The following is a 16217-nucleotide window of genomic DNA, read 5'->3' as shown; positions in this document are numbered from 1 at the left end:
GTCAGACTTTCCACTTGGTGTTGAGTTTGTTTTCCAGTTAATGTCGGGGTAGTTAAAGTCCCCCATTATTATTGTGCTGTGCTTGTTGCATATTGCTGATAGTTGGATTGTAAAGAAGTTGTCCATTGTATCTGTTTGGTTTGGGGGCCTGTAGTAAACTCCAATTGTAATGTTGTCCTTTTTTTCTTTTATGTTGACTCATATGATTTCTAGGGGGTTGTCTTCTTTGGATTGATATAGCTCAGTGGCGGTGTAGTGGTCTTTTATGTATAGTGCAACTCCAGCTCCTTTCTTGTTTGACCTGTTTTTCTTGAAGAGATTGTAGCCCTTTATCTGTGTGCTCCAGTCATGTGATTCGTCCCACCATGTTTCTGTAATACCAATTAGATCGTATTGTCCCTCATGCATTAGTACTTCTAGCTTGTCTTGTTTGTTCCCCAGGCTTTGTGCATTAGTGTACAGGCATTTTAGGTGTTTGTGTCTGATTATGGGTGGGCATTTTTTATCCTCTGAAATGTGAGTGGGCTTAATTTGCACCCCTTTCTTATTTGGTTCGTTGTTTAGTCTCTTACTTTGGTCACCCGCCCCTCTCAGATCTAGTTTAAGGCCATCCTGATAAGTTGGGCTAGTCGGTTTCCAAGGAGGTTCTTTCCAGCTCTGGTAAGGTGTAGTCCATCTGTTGCTAGGAGCCCTTCTTGAAGGTATTGTAGACCGTGGTCGAGGAACCCAAAGTTGTTTTGGTGACACCATCTCTTTAGCCAGTGGTTTATTTGTGGGATTTTGTGTTCTCTGTCAGGATGTTGCCCTCTTGTGGGCAGTGTTCCCTCTAATTTTTTGGGGGGGGTGGGCGGAAAAGTATAGTGTCTGAGCGGCAGTCCCTTCGGGACTGGGCGGCACAGAAATAATAAATAAATAAACAAACAAACAAATAAATAAAAAACCCACCCTGTTTTGCCCCAGAGAATTTCAAAATAAAATACTGTGTCTGTAACAGTGAGCTCATAATAGGGCAACTCTATCAATATCAAAATGCCACTTAAATAGTTGAGCTAGTTTCAAACTAGATTTTGATTTTCTTTCCCTCTTCCTTACTCCCATTCTTTTTCTTTCTCTTTTCCTTCCTCTCTTTTTTCTATCTGTTTCTCTCTCTTCCTCTCTTCCTCTCTCTCTCCTTCCCTCTCACTCTTTCCCTCTCGGCTTCTGGGCAGGTTTGGAAAACTCTGAGTAGATAATGATTTTTAAGTGAGCGATTGCTCACTGCTCAGCTTAGAGGGAACTATGCTTGTGGGTAGAATAGAGGAGAAGACAACCTGTGCCCCTATCTTTTTGACTATATTGCCCAAGTGGTCATAGTCTTTCGTGATTTGGTTCATGTCTTTCCTTGTGTTGTTTGTTCTTGCAGGGATCACTAGTAGGAGGTAGTAGTCAGTGGGTTTTAGGATTTTAGTGAGGTTTAGCGCTATGTCCGAGATTCTGGCTCCAGGGAGGCAGCTCACCTCTCTGGATTGATTGTTCAGTCTGCAGATGGCAGGTTCAGTTCCCCTGAGAATTGAGTCACCAATTACCACCCCTCTCCTTTTCTTTTTGGTTGGGTTGGGGAGAGGGGGGCTAGCCTTCGTGATGACTGTGTTTGATGGTGTTGTATTGTTGTGCTTGGTTCTTGGTGGCTACTTGTCAGGTGTTTATTGATCTTCTTGTGCCAGGAGTACTGCATATTTGTTACTTGTAGGCACTGGGGTTGGAGGGAGGTGGGTTGGAGTTGGTGGGAGTTTGAGGATGGTTTGTTTTTTTCTTCTTTGGGTGATGTGTGTCCAGTCATTTTCAACCTCGGGGGGGTTGGTTCTGATGTGCTCTTCTGTGGTGTTGGATGTATTGGGAGTATATTGGTCTTTCTTGTTTTGATGTTGGTGCTGCAGGGTTTTGAGGTTTCTCTCTAGGTTTTCTATTTTTTCCTCAAGTAATTGAATTACTTTACATTTATTGCAAGTGAAGTTTTGGAAGATTGAGGGTAGGAATGTATACATGGAGCACAGTGTGCAACTGTCTTATGAAACACAGTGTTTCATAAGGGAGGTGCCTCCCTCCCTGATATATGCTGAATAAATGAGAATATCTAATCTAATACATAATAATAAGAATATGTATTACATAATATTTATTATTAATAATAAATAATAAATAATAATATCTAATGCCAGATTTGCAACTGACTGACAAACTGTATTTAACAAGTAGTCTTTAATGGATCTAAGTCCACATGGAGAGAAGTAAGCAGTGAGGTATCACAAGGTTCCGTCTTAGGCCCAGTACTCTTCAATATCTTCATAAATGACTTAGATGAGGGAATAGAAGGGAAACTTGTCAAATATTCAGATGATAGTTGGTGGGAATAGCCAACACCCTAGATCAGAGGTCCCCAACCGCCGGTCCGCGGACCAGGACCGGGCCGTTGGGGGTTTTCAGCCGGTCCGCGGCGGCGCTGCCCTCCCGGCAGAGAACATTATGCAGGACGGGGTGGGGCGTCGGGCGGTGACACAGCCCTCCACACTTCTCCACAGGGCGGGGAGAATCAGGAGGCTCCTTTGGCGGCTGGGGGCTGCCTGGCTTTGTGATTTTGGCTGGGGGGGGAGTTAGGAAGGTCCTACTTCTCCCCCCCCAGCCAAAAATTCAAAGCCTATCTGCTGGATACGGGCGATGAGTGGGACAGAGCGGCGCGGAAGCCTCTTGCAGCAGCTGCCACAGCCACCGGCTTCGGCGCCGTTCGTCCCGCCCATCGCCCGTATCCAGCAGAAGCTGCTGCCCGAGTGCTCTTGGCCGGCGGGATTCAAAGTGCTGGGGTGGGGGTGTCCTGACAGCCCCCCCACCCCAGTGCTTCGCCTCCCGCTGGGACACCCCCCCACCCCAGCACTTTAAATCCCGCCGGCCAAGAGCACTCGGGCAGCAGCTTCTGCTGGATACGGGCGATGGGCGGGACGAACGGCGCCGAAGCCGGTGGCTGTGGCAGCTGCTGCAAGAGGCACATCTAGAGTACTGCATCCAGTTTTGGTCAGCACACTACACTAAAAAAGATGGTGTGCCATTTGTCAGAAATGGTGTAGGGTCTCCTGCTTGAGCGAGAGGTTGGACTGGATGACCTATAAGGTCCCTTCCAACTCTGTTAATCTGTTTTAAACTTCATCTCATTTTCTTTGCTGATCAGGAACCAGTCTGTCTTGCCATGTTTCTGTCTGTGCTGTGGTTTCTTGACCTGCCTATAAGAGTCAAATGGGGACATTGACAGGGGTGGGCTACCGCCCGGACGTGTGGGGATGCAGTGGGATAGCGAAAATGGAGCTCCACCTCAGAGCACCCAATTTGCACTGAAAGATGTTGAAAGAAAATGCATAAGCCACACCCACAGTGTGGTAGTAAAAAAATTGGTAGCTTTTCACTGGACATTGATCTGTTCTAATATCTCCATTTTCCTAAGCACATTCCACAGCTTGGCATAGTTAAAACAGTCAAAGGCCCTTCAATGAAAAATATTGCCTGCTTCTGAATATTCTTTGAGTTTATCATCCACTAATAATGTCTCTAGTTCCTCAATTTTTTAAAAGCCAACCTAAATGTTTGTAATCTCCTTTCCATGTATGTTTTATATTTCATTATTAAAAAGTATTGATTCTTTTATCTTCATTTTCTTGAAGTCCAACATATTTAGATCAGATTAAATAAAACGTATAATAACTTTGCATATATGTGAAGCAGGTCCACATTTTTCACGCAAGCTAGAAGTAAAGTAACACACATATATACTAGTTACACATATATTATTGTTAGTAAAGCTGTAAATTAGGAAAGGGAGTCCCTCCAGATTTTGCTCCACTTGTCATTGCTGACTATAGCACTCAACTCTATTTTGAGGCTGTGAGCCAGCATTGTCCAAAGACATTTTGCTGGTCATGATGTCATGGAGTGCTGTTTTCTCTCCACCAAAGTGGTACCTATTTATCTACTTGCATTTGCATGCTTTCAAATTCTTTGGTGGGGAAGAAGTAGGTGAGGATGGGCGCTCATCCCTGTCACATGGCACTTGGGTCTCAAACCTGGGCTATTTGCTGTCTATCTGACAAGTCCAGTGTCTTAACTGTGGAACCATCATGCTGATGTAGTAAGGTCTTAAAGTGAACTTTAAATAGTATATATAGGCAGATACCTCATTGGAAGGAAGTGTTATACTAATCTGGGTTCTTTATTAATATCTTGCATGAATCAAAATTATTGTAGAGAGCTAAGGAAATGTTTCATTGGCCCCATAAATGTTCAACCAAACAAGGTGAGGACTGTCCTTGAGAGGCATGAGCTGGAAGCTCTTCCTGATATTACTAGATGTCTGAAGATGTTTTGTTGTTTAAAGATGTAGGAAAAACTACTTTAATATAATCACTCCACTGCAATCAATGAACCACAATTCAATACTTTGTTTTAGCTGCACAAATTGAAACAATAATCTGCTTCTGGTTATTTTCAAGTCAAGATTTTTATTTGTCCATGTAATTGAGCAGGGTTGTGGCAATGGAGTTGACAAAGATAAATGCATGGCAAAACTTCTTTACTGTCCGGACACTGATGGCAATGTTCCTAGGGGTGGATGTCTGTAAAACCTATGATGCAAGGCAGTATATCCTTCTGAGCAAGTTGCGTGGAGTTATAGAAGAACAATATCTATGCCTTTTCAACAACTTTTTTCATGTTAAGGTAAAAATGGAAGATCTTTTCTTTTAGTTTAGTTTAGTTTAGTTTAATCAGATTTGTATGCCGCCCCTCTCCGCAGACTCGGGGCGGCTCACAGCAACAGCAATACAAGACAAATCCAATATTAAATTAATTTTAAGAACACCACAAATTAAAAACCAATCATACACACTAGCATACCATACAAAAATTTTATAAGCCTAGGGGGAAGGAACATGTCAATTCCCCCATGCCTGACGACAGAGGTGGGTTTTAAGGAGCTTACGAAAGGCTAGGAGGGTGGGGGCAACTCTGATATCTGGGGGGAGTTGATTCCAAAGGGTCGGGGCCGCCACAGAGAAGGCTCTTCCCCTGGGTCCCGCCAAGCAGCCTTGTTTAGTTGACGGGACCCGGAGAAGGCCAACTCTGTGGGACCTAACTGGTCGCTGGGATTCGTGCGGCAGAAGGCAGTCCCGGAGATATTCTGGTCCGGTGCCATGAAGGGCTTTATAGGTCATAACCAACACTTTGAATTGTGACCGGAAACTGATCGGCAACCAATGCAGACTGCGGAGTGTTGGTGTGACATGGGCAAATTTAGGAAAGCCCATGATAGCTCTCGCAGCTGCATTCTGCACGATCTGAAGTTTCCGAACACTTTTCAAAGGTAGCCCCATGTAGAGAGCGTTACAGTAGTCGAGCCTCGAGGTGATGAGGGCATGAGTGACTGTGAGCAGTGACTCCCGGTCCAAATAGGGCCGCAACTGGTGCACCAGACGAACCTGGGCAAACGCCCCCCTCGCCACAGCTGAAAGATGTTTCTCTAATGTGAGCTGTGGATCGAGGAGGACGCCCAAGTTGCGGACCCTCTCTGAGGGGGTTAGTGACTCCCCCCCCAGGGTGATGGATGGACAGATGGAATTGTCCTTGGGAGGCAAAACCCACAGCCACTCCGTCTTATCCGGGTTGAGTTTGAGTCTGTTGACACCCATCCAGACCCCAACAGCCTCCAAGCACCGGCACATCACTTCCACTGCTTCGCCGACTGGACAATGCTTTGCATTGAAAACAGGTATAGATACAGTACTAGAGAAAGGTAATATGGTGGCACAGATCACTTGATAAAGCTGCACAGATTTAGATATACTAAATTGAACATTCTTTTTGTGGAGACTGAATGAATTTAAATCTGTTTAAATGATTTTTAAATGATTATAAGAAAGTATTAGTGGCAGAAATGTTATTACTCAAATAATTATGAGATTTATTTCTTTTTTTGGTTAGTTTCCTACATCAGAAGTGATTTCTCAAATGGGCAATGACAGAAAGAATAAGGAGATTGAAACAATGCTTTTAAAAATTCTGATTAATGTAAGTAAATATTTTCATTGTGCATAACATGGTCTATAAAGGATAAAGGCATGATTATCTTCTCAATACATATAAGTGGTGCATCCTTAAGGAAGACACAATGTGACTACCTCCTTAACAATGGCAGTTCTGGCAATCTTTGTTGCTATTGTGAAGTGAAGCCTATGTACCATAGTTGTTAGGCAAAGATCTGCCCTGATTCACTTGCAGTCTAGAGTATTTTTTCCCAAGTGGAGGGACTGTCTCTTTTTCAACTCCCCTATCCCTGCTACTTTGGACACTCTGCACAGTGGACCTCTCTTGGAGTGATGATTATGCTGTGCTGAAGTAGAAGCTCTAGGACTTTAGCTTTCTCAACCTATCACCACTCACAAGTATCTTCTTCAGTACCTACTGCCACTGAGGAGTGACACCTCAAGTCCCATGCCAGGCAAGCCACCCTGTTATCTCACCATGGTGTAAAGCCCTATTACCATCATGTGGTATGATCACTTGGCCTATTGCAGTGATGACAAATCTCATTGGCGTAGTGTGAAGCCCCATTAGTGTAGTAAGACATAAAGCTACAGCTGCTATTGCCATGTGCTATGATGACTCAGCATTGCAGCATGAGGCCCAGTCCCAGTATAGAGAGAAGTGCTGCAGTATAGCATTCCTATTGCCACAAGAAACCACAAATACAATTATCATGTCAAGAAGAAGGGCAGGAAGAGAGGTCAGCTGGGGGCAGCAGTATGTGTGTGTGTGTGTGTGTGTGTGTTGGTGGTGGTGGGTAGCTGTAAAAGCAGGCAGGCCCAAATTTTAATTATGTGACCATGGGGGCATAGCAACCATTGTAAATTTGAGGACTAAACATAGTGCCATCGTAACTTTGAACATTTGCTGAACGAATGTTAAGCTAGGACTAACTCCTGATAAACATAGTGAGTTTATCTTTTTCACAACAATATGTTCTTATTTTATGTACTTGACTGGATGCAAGTGGATCCATTTTGTAGATCAGATCCAGGGAAACACTGATGGTCAAATGAGATCTGTAATAGGGGTCCAGTTCTTTCCATTAACCTCTGGCAATATCACTGGTTTTGGTTAAAGTATGGAAACAACCTTGGTCATAGACTTCTAAGAACAAAGAATGCCAAATTCTCAGAGTGTAGTTTAGTTTAGTAGAAACATTTAATAGCAGTAAGTAAAAATTCCAAAAACTGTGATGACAACAATTCTGATTTTAAGACCAACTTATTTGCACAGTATGTGTTATTGTTTTTTTTAGGCAGCAGAAAAGGAAGTCCTCATTTTTGCAATTGATGAAGCTCAGTTTATTGATAAAGCCTCTTGGGATTTCCTGGATAACTTACTTAAGAGTGTTCCGATCTTTGTTGTTATGGCTTTGTCTCCTATCAATCACAAGGGACGAATAGTTTGCTCCAGTGCAGCCAACATCCTGAATAGTCCAAGCACAACTTTTATTCAGCTAAGGGAATTAAGTCCTTCAATAATTATTCAGAAAGCCTGTCAAGACCTTGGAGTAGTCAGTATCACCAGGGAGCTTGAAACGTAAGTAGAAGATGGCCGCCCAGGCAATCTTTTAGCTGTTCCTATTTAGTTGAAGGCAAGACAATCAGCAGGAAATACAAATTGTTTTCATTTAAACCAACAAGTCTGAAACTTTTGTTTCAAGCAAACTACCTGATTTCTTCTAAGTTGAAGAGACTTTCTTGCTCAACTGGCAAATTTCTCTGTTCTTCTCTCCTTTGTCCAAAGCCTATAATCTTTCTGACAGCAGGTTATACGCTCACTTGTGGAAAGCTTATCCTGAGAGAGAGGATTTATCACCATTCATAATTGTCAGCTTTGTGGTTATCTTCATGCCATGATCTATTTGGTAGCTTTTATTGTTAGGAAAGGGAGGATTTTGGTAAGTATATGTACAGAAGTCAAAATGTGAATTTCCCCAATTAAGTATTTATCAATTGAGGAATTGTTCTACTGTTAGGATACTTGGCAGTTTAGGCAGCAACAGCCACAGGCACAGTAACAGTTCTGATAAAATGAGTTTCTTTTGTTCAGGAATCAATATCTCTAAGCAGTCTATCTAACTTTGTTTTTACCATTTTATAATATTAAATATTTAATGACCATTTATAAAATACTTCAGAAAGAGTAGCTCAGACCATGCTAGTAAAGCCCAACTATTTGGGGTCACGTATAATGCAAAGACTAATACGGTTTCTTTCATCTTGGATATTAGATTTTCAAACCATGCCATTGCAGCTTGTTTAAGAACTCCTACACTAAGTCTCCTAATGAGAGCAATCTCTACAGTGCCTGTTTTCATCTCTGGGGCCCCTAGCGATAAACATATTGCAATATGACAACTGGTTCATGGTAGCCTCATATAAAACTACTAAAGTTTCAGAAGCCCAGGAAAGCATGGAATTTATTATGATTACAACTTGCCTGCTGCTGAAACGGAAATTGGAAGGACCATTGCAATGCAGTACTAGGCATTACACTATGCCTTAAACCTGACATTCATCTATGATCATTCTTCTCTATTTATCTGCCTACCTGCCCCCCTCTTTCGCTTTCTCCCTCCCTTTCCACAATACTTATAGATTTTTAATACAAAGGAGTCATGGAAACCCATTTTACTGTGAAGAACTTCTCCGAAACCTCCACTTAAACAATGTGCTTCAATTCCATCTGCTGGAGGAAGATGAAGAGAAGGAGGATGAATGGGATAGACTTTTTAGTAAGCTACTGATCATTGGCTATTAATATAGTATAGCTTCATAGTCATTCTCAGTTCATGAATGATATGGTACTATTAAGAGTGCATCACCCAGGGAAAGAGCCTACTCTGTGGTGGCCCCGACCCTCTGGAACTAGCTCCCTCCGGAGATTAGGATTGCCCCCACCCTCCTTGCCTTTTGTAAACTTCTTAAAACTCACCTCTGCCATCAGGCATGGGGGAATTGAGACATCTTCCCCAGGCCTATATAATTTATGTATGGTATGTTTGTGTGTATGTCTTGTTTTTAAATAAGGGGTTTTTATATATTTTTAAATATATTAGATTTGTTATTGTACATTGTTTTTATTATTGCTGTGAGCCAGCCTGAGTCTACGGAGAGGGGTGGCATACAAATCTAATAAATAATAATAATAAGAAAAATAAGAAGAATAAGAATAAGTATATCTGATGGCAATAATGTCACAGATGTGAAATATTCAGCAAGAGAGAAGCTAGTCATGCAATAAATCATAATTATCACTCTTCTGTTACACAGATGAATATTAATTATCACCAAAATACCAGAAGGCATCTCACTGTATCATACTTCCTGATACCCTAATTAGAACTGTTACCAGTGAGGTTCATAGTTCATATCCTTCTTTCCATCTTTCCTTCTTTCCCCAGCAATTGCAATATACATGCAATCACATCATTGGAAAAGGTGTAGTAAAATGTTTAGCCTGATTTTTTTAGTTTTACAGGATGGAAACGTTTCTGTAACACATATAGATGCTGTATGCTTAATAAACCTATTTAACTATTCCACCACATTCTGCTTCTATAAAACAGGCATCCACATTCAATGTTCTGTAATGTGAATGAATCTCCAACTTTCCTCTCTCACTGGAATGAGGGAGAAGGTGGTGGTATTGTTCAGAGTGGAGGGAAACAGAACAGAAGGTTTGGGAAGGATTGGAGACCCTCTGTGCAAACTAGTGTACACATAGAGAGCAAAAGTTCTTGTTGGAACTAGTGGACACATAAAGAGCAAGAAGAAAGTTCCATGCAAACTAGAAGGAGAGTTCTTGTCAGGTCTGCTTCACTCAGAATTTAGGAAAGTAAAACTCAGAGTCCATTTTGAACTTCAAAACTCACTTTTACTAAATCAGAAGTGAATGCAAATAGGAATCTATCTCCTTTATTACTGGCAGCTATTTAAATTATAATTTTACATGTTAATATCAAAACACTGATTTTAATTGTCACAACTTTTTAAAATAATACATATCTGAATGTTTTCCTGGAAGAAAATAATAGTAATACTAATACTAAAACATTTATTATTCTCCTTTATAAGCCACTACCGTTCTCAAGACTCATGGATCCAAAATGTTAGACGAAGAAACTGAATTATATATTTGCACAATTGGGCAAAATGTGAAACTTACTGCCATCAGTCTCCCTCCAACATTAAAAGGTACAGAATGAAGCCAGTGCCTGTTACCATCAGGCAGTGCCAAACATCTGCTCTAACAGCATAGATAAGGTGGTGCAAAACCTAAGATATTTTGAATACAAAACTTCAGTTAGCAGTATTTTACCAAAGGTCATGGTGAGTTTTCTACATTTGAAACCTTATTTATTTCATTGTAAGCACTGCCTAATTCCAAACTGACTCTAGATAACTCACAATATAATAAATATAAAAAATGAAAATACAAAACAAAAAGGATGAAATCTGATTATCCTATACAAAAACAGAGACAGCATTACATCAAACAAGAGGTTTCACCCATCTTTACTCAAAGCCTGGGAGAACAATCAGGTGTTCAAGGTCTTACAGCCAATTGAAGATTTCAGGGCAGATCTCATTCCAGGTGATAGATGCCATGTCAGAAAAGTCATGCTTTCTTAGTGTTTATAGAGGGCACTGTATGAAGGAACATGGAGTGCAGATTTCTTCATCAGGGGGTTCATATAGATGTTAAAGAGATAGGGAGGGACCTAGGCAACAAAATGCAATTTGGTAGTGAGAAAGGTAAGGCCCTGTACTTACTTACTTACTTACTTACTTACTTACTTACTTACTTACTTACTTACTTACTTACTTACTTACTTATTAATTTAATTTTTATGCCGCCCTTCTCCTTAGACTCAGGGCGGCTTACAACATGTTAGCAATAGCACTTTTTAACAGAGCCAGTGTATTGCCCCCAAAATCCGGGTCCTCATTTTACCCACCTTGGAAGGATGGAAGGCTGAGTCAACCTTGAGCCGGTGATGAGATTTGAACCGCTGACCTTCAGATCTTCAGTCAGCTTCAGTGGCCTGCAGTACAGCACTCTACCTGCTGCGCCACCCCGGTTCTTAGGCAAGAACAACCAAATACAATTATGAAACAGTGATATACATACATACATACATACATACATACATACATACATACATACATACATAGACAGACAGACAGACAGACAGACAGACAGACAGACAGACAGACAGACAGACAATATTAGATTACCCCCCTCCCTCCCAGATATCCTGTTCTAGGAATTTCCTTGAAACACAGGATAGCATCCTATATTTTTAATAAAATCCTTTCTCTTTCAGTTCCGAATAATGTATTTCTGCAATTGTCTTTTAATCTCTGCAATATAATCTTACTATTTCTAAATGTTGCTTTTACAGATTTAGACATAAAATTTGGAAACTGTGGCCAGTTCAGACACTGTACCATTTTTTTCACAATTTGAATTTCTTTGTCGTTAGGAATAGCTCTGGCTGCACTGGACAATATGAATCCTTCAGAGCAGATGGTGGTAAAATGTGCAGCTGTCATTGGTGTGACATTCACTACAGAGATGCTGCTTTATATCCTCCCAGAATGGACAAAAAGGAAGATGTACCAGACTCTGGCAGCACTGGTGGAATCCCATATCTTTAAGTGTTGTAGTGAAAGAAAAGAAGTGAATGTAACCCAGCGCATCAGCAATAATGAACTGAAATCACTTAGGCAAGAATCAGGTAGGTTGGTTTATTGATTTCATTTTATTTGTCAAGTATGTTATTGGTAATATACATAGAGATAAAATTCTTTATATATATAAGATGGGTTTATATACGTAAGATGGGAAATATTAGGACAAGGATTGTAGGCATGCTGGTGTGCTTATGCATGTCCCTTACTGAAGTCTTAGGAATTGGGTGACATCAACACTGGACAGTCTAAGGGTAACAGGGGTGTTTTGGGGGGGGGGGGCGGAGGAGGCAGGAGTGGGCTGCTGCCGGGACGGGGTAGCAAAAATGGAGCTCCACCCCAGAGCACTCACTCACTTTCTTTCTTTCTTTCTTTCTTTCTTTCTTTCTTTCTTTCTTTCTTTCTTTCTTTCTTCCCTTACTTACTTCTATGCCACCCAATCTTGAAGAACTCAGGGCGGCTTAAAAGAAGTTGATAAAAGAAGTTGATCATTTCTAAACTAAAACATTGTAAAACGAAACCCCATAAAACAGTCACCGTCATACACATCATTCATAAAATTGGCCATCTAGAATGTAAAATTTATGGCCCCCAAGCCTGCTGGAACAGCCAGGTCTGCATGGCCTTATGAAAGGCCAGCAGGGTGGGGGCGGTGCAGACATCAGATGGAAGCTGGTTCCAAAGAGCCGGGGCAGCCACAGAGAAGGCCTTCCCCCTAAGCAGTGCTTAGTCGACGGGATCCGGAGAAGGCCAACTCTGTGATTATTGGTCTCAGGGAGGTATGCGGCAAGAAATAGTCCTGTAAATAGGTGTTGAAAGAAAATTCAGGGCGTCCTGCATAAGCCACACCCACAGTGTCACTGTTCCCGCTAAGCTGTGAGGTAAGCCAATCAAAGTGCTTCTCTCATCAGCACGGGGATTTTGGATGCGCCTCTCTTTTTTTCATAATATTTAACCCCGGCCGGCAGCCAGAGTCTTTAGTTTGGGAGCTCCCCGGATCCGGTTAAGACAAGTACAGCTCTGCTGGAGTGCTGGGGGGGGGGCGAGGCGGGGCGAGCCTTGTTCTTCTCGCGGCGCCGAGGGTTGTATTTCCCGCGGCGCCTGCCCGCCCATGCCCTGTTTCTTACTGCCGCACCTCTGCTACAAGTATCCTGGGGTGGGGGCTTGACCCTCATTCTTACCGCGGCACCCGCACACCCTCCCACCCCTGCCCTGGTTACCGCCACACCTCTGCTGCTCCGAGACCGAGTGTCCTGGCTGGGGGGCAGGTGGGCTCAACCCTCGTTCTTGCCCCAGCGCCTGCACGCCCTCCCGCCCCTGACCTTGCTGGTCCCGCCGCACCTCTGCTCACCTCCATCAGGAATTTTGGGGCCCCATACAGCCTAAGTGTCTCCCCCCCCCCCGCCATTTTAAAACTATTTTAAGTCGCCAAGCCACTCCATCCCCCGGGGATCATTTCCTGCTTCACGCCAAGCGAGGCGGTCCCATAGGCCAGTGTTTCCCAACCTTGGCAACTTGAAGATATCTGGACTTCAACTCCCAGAATTCCCCAGCCAGCAAACACTGGCTGGGGAATTCTGGGAGTTGAAGTCCAGATATCTTCAAGTTGTCAAGGTTGGGAATCACTGCCATAGGCTATTTCAGGAACTGGGTTAAGCCGATTGTGTGGACTCGTCCAGGAGAAAGAAAGAAGCGGGAGCAGCGAGGGAAAGAAAGATCCTCCTGGCATCGGTCAGGCGGAGCGAGGCTTATTTACGGCTTCTTGGCACTTCTCCCTTCTTGGAAGAGGCCTTGTTGACAAAACCATGTGCTTTCTAGCGAGGGGAAAGGGGAGGGGGATCCCACACCCGGCAGGCGAGGAGCTGGAAAGGACGAGGGGAGAGAAAAAGCAGGGTACCAGCAGTCGGGCGGGTGTCTTGAGGGGGCACTCCCATCTGGAAGGAAGGGAAGAAAGGCGAGAGCGAGCTATGAAGGAAGGAAGGAGGGAGGAAGGAAGGAAGGAAGGAAGGAAGGAAGGAATGGTAAAAGGGGCGATCAAGAGAAGAATGGGTGAATGAATGGACGGAGCGTGGGAAGGAAGGAAGGAAAGAGGGAAGGGACAGGAACAGAGGAAGGGTGCAAAGAAAGCAAGGAAAGGTGTGAAAGGGGAGAGTAAGAGAGGAAGGAGTGAAAGAAGGGAGTGAAGGAGGAAAGAAGGAAGGAAGGAAGGAGAAGGAAAGCAAGAAATGGAGGGAGGGAAGGAAAGAAAGAAAGGGGGAAGGGAGGGGAACAGAGGAAGGAAGCAAGGAAACTTATGAAAGGGGAGAGTAAGAGAAGGAGGACTGAAGGGAGGGAGGGAGGGAAGAAGGTAGGAAGGAGAAAGAAAAGAAGAAATAGAGGAAGGGAAGGTAAAAGAGAGAAAGAAAAAGAGCAAGGAAGAGAAAGAAAGAAAGAGAATGAAAGAGAAATAAAAATAGAGAGGGGGAATGAAAGAAATGGAAGGAGGGAAGGAAGGAGAGAAAGAAAGAAAGAGGAAGAAAGAAAGCAAGAGAAAGAAAAAAAGAATGAAAGAGCAAGAGAGAAAGAAAGAAAAAGAAACGAAAGAAAGAAAGAAGGAAAGAAAGAAAGAGAATGAAAGAGAAATAAAAATAGAGAGGGGGAATGAAAGAAATGGAAGGAGGGAAGGAAGGAGAGAAAGCAAGAGAGAGAAAGAAAGCAAGAGAAAGAAAAAAAGAATGAAAGAGCAAGAGAGAAAGAGAGAAAGAAAGAAAAGGAAAGAAAGAAAGAGAAAGAAAGAGAAAGAAAGAGAAATAAAAATAGAGAGGGGGAATGAAAGAAATGGAAGGAGGGAAGGAAGGAGAGAAAGCAAAGAAAGAAAATAAGAATGAAAGAGCAAGAGAGAAAGACAGAAAGAAAGAAAAAGAAAGAAAGAAAGAGAATGAAAGAGAAATAAAAATAGAAAGGGGGAATGAAAGAAATGGAAGGAGGGAAGGAAGGAGGGAAAGCAAGAGAAAGAAAGAAAGCAAGAGAAAGAAAAAAGAATGAAAGAGCAAGAAAGAGAGAAAGAGAGAAAGAAAGAAAAAGAAACGAAAGAAAGAAGGAAAGAAGGAAAGAAAGAAAGAGAATGAAAGAGAAATAAAAATAGAGAAGGGGAATGAAAGAAATGGAAGGAGGGATGGAAGGAGATAAAGAGAAAGAAACAAAGCAAGAGAAAGAAAAAAAGAATGAAAGAGCAAGAGAGCAAGAGAGAAAGGAAGGAAGGAAGGAAGGAAGAAAGAAAGACAACTCCAAAGAAAGGCTCACTGAGCATGAAAAGAGAGACCGGGATCTCCACTTGCCTCCCCCTCGCGCCTTGCCCTTCCCACCCGGCCGCCCGGCCGCGCTTACCTGCTCCAAGTGCCATCAGCAGGAATTCGAGCGAGTAAGCCCAAAAGAAGCCATTGGCTCTGGGCGGCGGGCGGTGTTCACGCCCCCCCAAACCCCTGGCCCAGCACCTCCGGAAGCCGAAAGGCACGGCTCTCTTGCCCTCGAGTCGCAATCCTCGGGGGGACACAAGGCCGGTGGAGAAGCGGCCAGGCTCAGCCCTCTCCCGGCTTCCCCAATTCCGCTTCCCCAGCAGCGCGGCTTGGCTTCCGGAGGGCCGACCTCCTTCCGCGGCTGCCATCGGGGCTCCCTGCCTGTCTGCCGGCCTCCCTGCCTTCTTTCCTCGCAGGGGGGGGAAGAACGTGCGGTCCGTGGTCGGAGAAGCTCCGCAGAGGCAGAGTTCGTCGCAATCGGGGTTGGAGAGTTTTTGGCAGGCGCCGGTGCCCCCCCATTATTCAATTTGGCCGGGCCCCTGATGCCACTCCCAGTAGTACCGGTCTATCGGTGGCCCTGCCTCCAAGAATCCTTTCCTGGCTGGGGGGGGGCGGGCTTGACCCTTGTTCTTGCCCCGGCGCTTGCACGCCCTCCCGCCCCTGCCCTGGCCCTTGCCGGTCCCACCGCACCTCTGCTCACCTACAAGAATCCTTTCCTGGCTGGGGAGGGGGCCAGGCGGGCTCAACCCTCGTTCTTCTTGCGGCGCCCACGCACCCTCCCGCCCCTGCCTAGGCTATTCCCGCCGCGCCTCTCTGTTGCAAGTATCCTGGCTGGGGGGGGCAGACTGGTTCTAGCCAGAGAAAAAGGAAGGGAGAGAGAGAAAGAGGGAGGGCAGGGGAGGGAGAGAGAAAAAGAGAGAGGGAAAGAGAGACAGGAAGGGAGGTAGAAACAGAGGGAGCGAGAGAGAGGCAGGGAAGAAGAAAGAGGAAAAGGAAGGGAGAGAAACAAGGAGAGAGAAAAAGGAGGAAGGCAGGAAGGAAGGAAGGGAGAAAAAGAGGAAGGGAGAGAGAGGCAGGGAAGAAGAAAGAGGAAAAGGAAGGGAGAGAAACAAGGAGAGAGAAAAAGAAGAGAGGAAGGGGG

At 44.0% G+C, this 16217-nt stretch overlaps 1 protein-coding gene across 1 annotated transcript in view; it reads left to right on the top strand.

Moving 5' to 3' along the window:
• The window catches only part of ADCY10 (adenylate cyclase 10), a 253408-nt gene that overhangs the window by 123415 nt on the left and 113776 nt on the right, over nt 1-16217 (top strand). Inside the window, exons 14-19 of the mRNA XM_070748580.1 lie at nt 4545-4737; nt 5998-6084; nt 7358-7641; nt 8703-8839; nt 10182-10301; nt 11594-11848. Coding sequence (XP_070604681.1) covers nt 4545-4737; nt 5998-6084; nt 7358-7641; nt 8703-8839; nt 10182-10301; nt 11594-11848 — 1076 coding nt within the window. The remainder of the gene's footprint in view (nt 1-4544; nt 4738-5997; nt 6085-7357; nt 7642-8702; nt 8840-10181; nt 10302-11593; nt 11849-16217) is intronic.

Source organism: Erythrolamprus reginae, chromosome 3 (genome assembly GCF_031021105.1).
Source record: "Erythrolamprus reginae isolate rEryReg1 chromosome 3, rEryReg1.hap1, whole genome shotgun sequence".
In the NCBI taxonomy this organism is placed as follows: Eukaryota; Metazoa; Chordata; class Lepidosauria; order Squamata; family Dipsadidae; genus Erythrolamprus; species Erythrolamprus reginae.
Note: the sequence above shows the minus strand (reverse complement) of the source record. Positions and strands in the feature narration are given on the sequence as shown.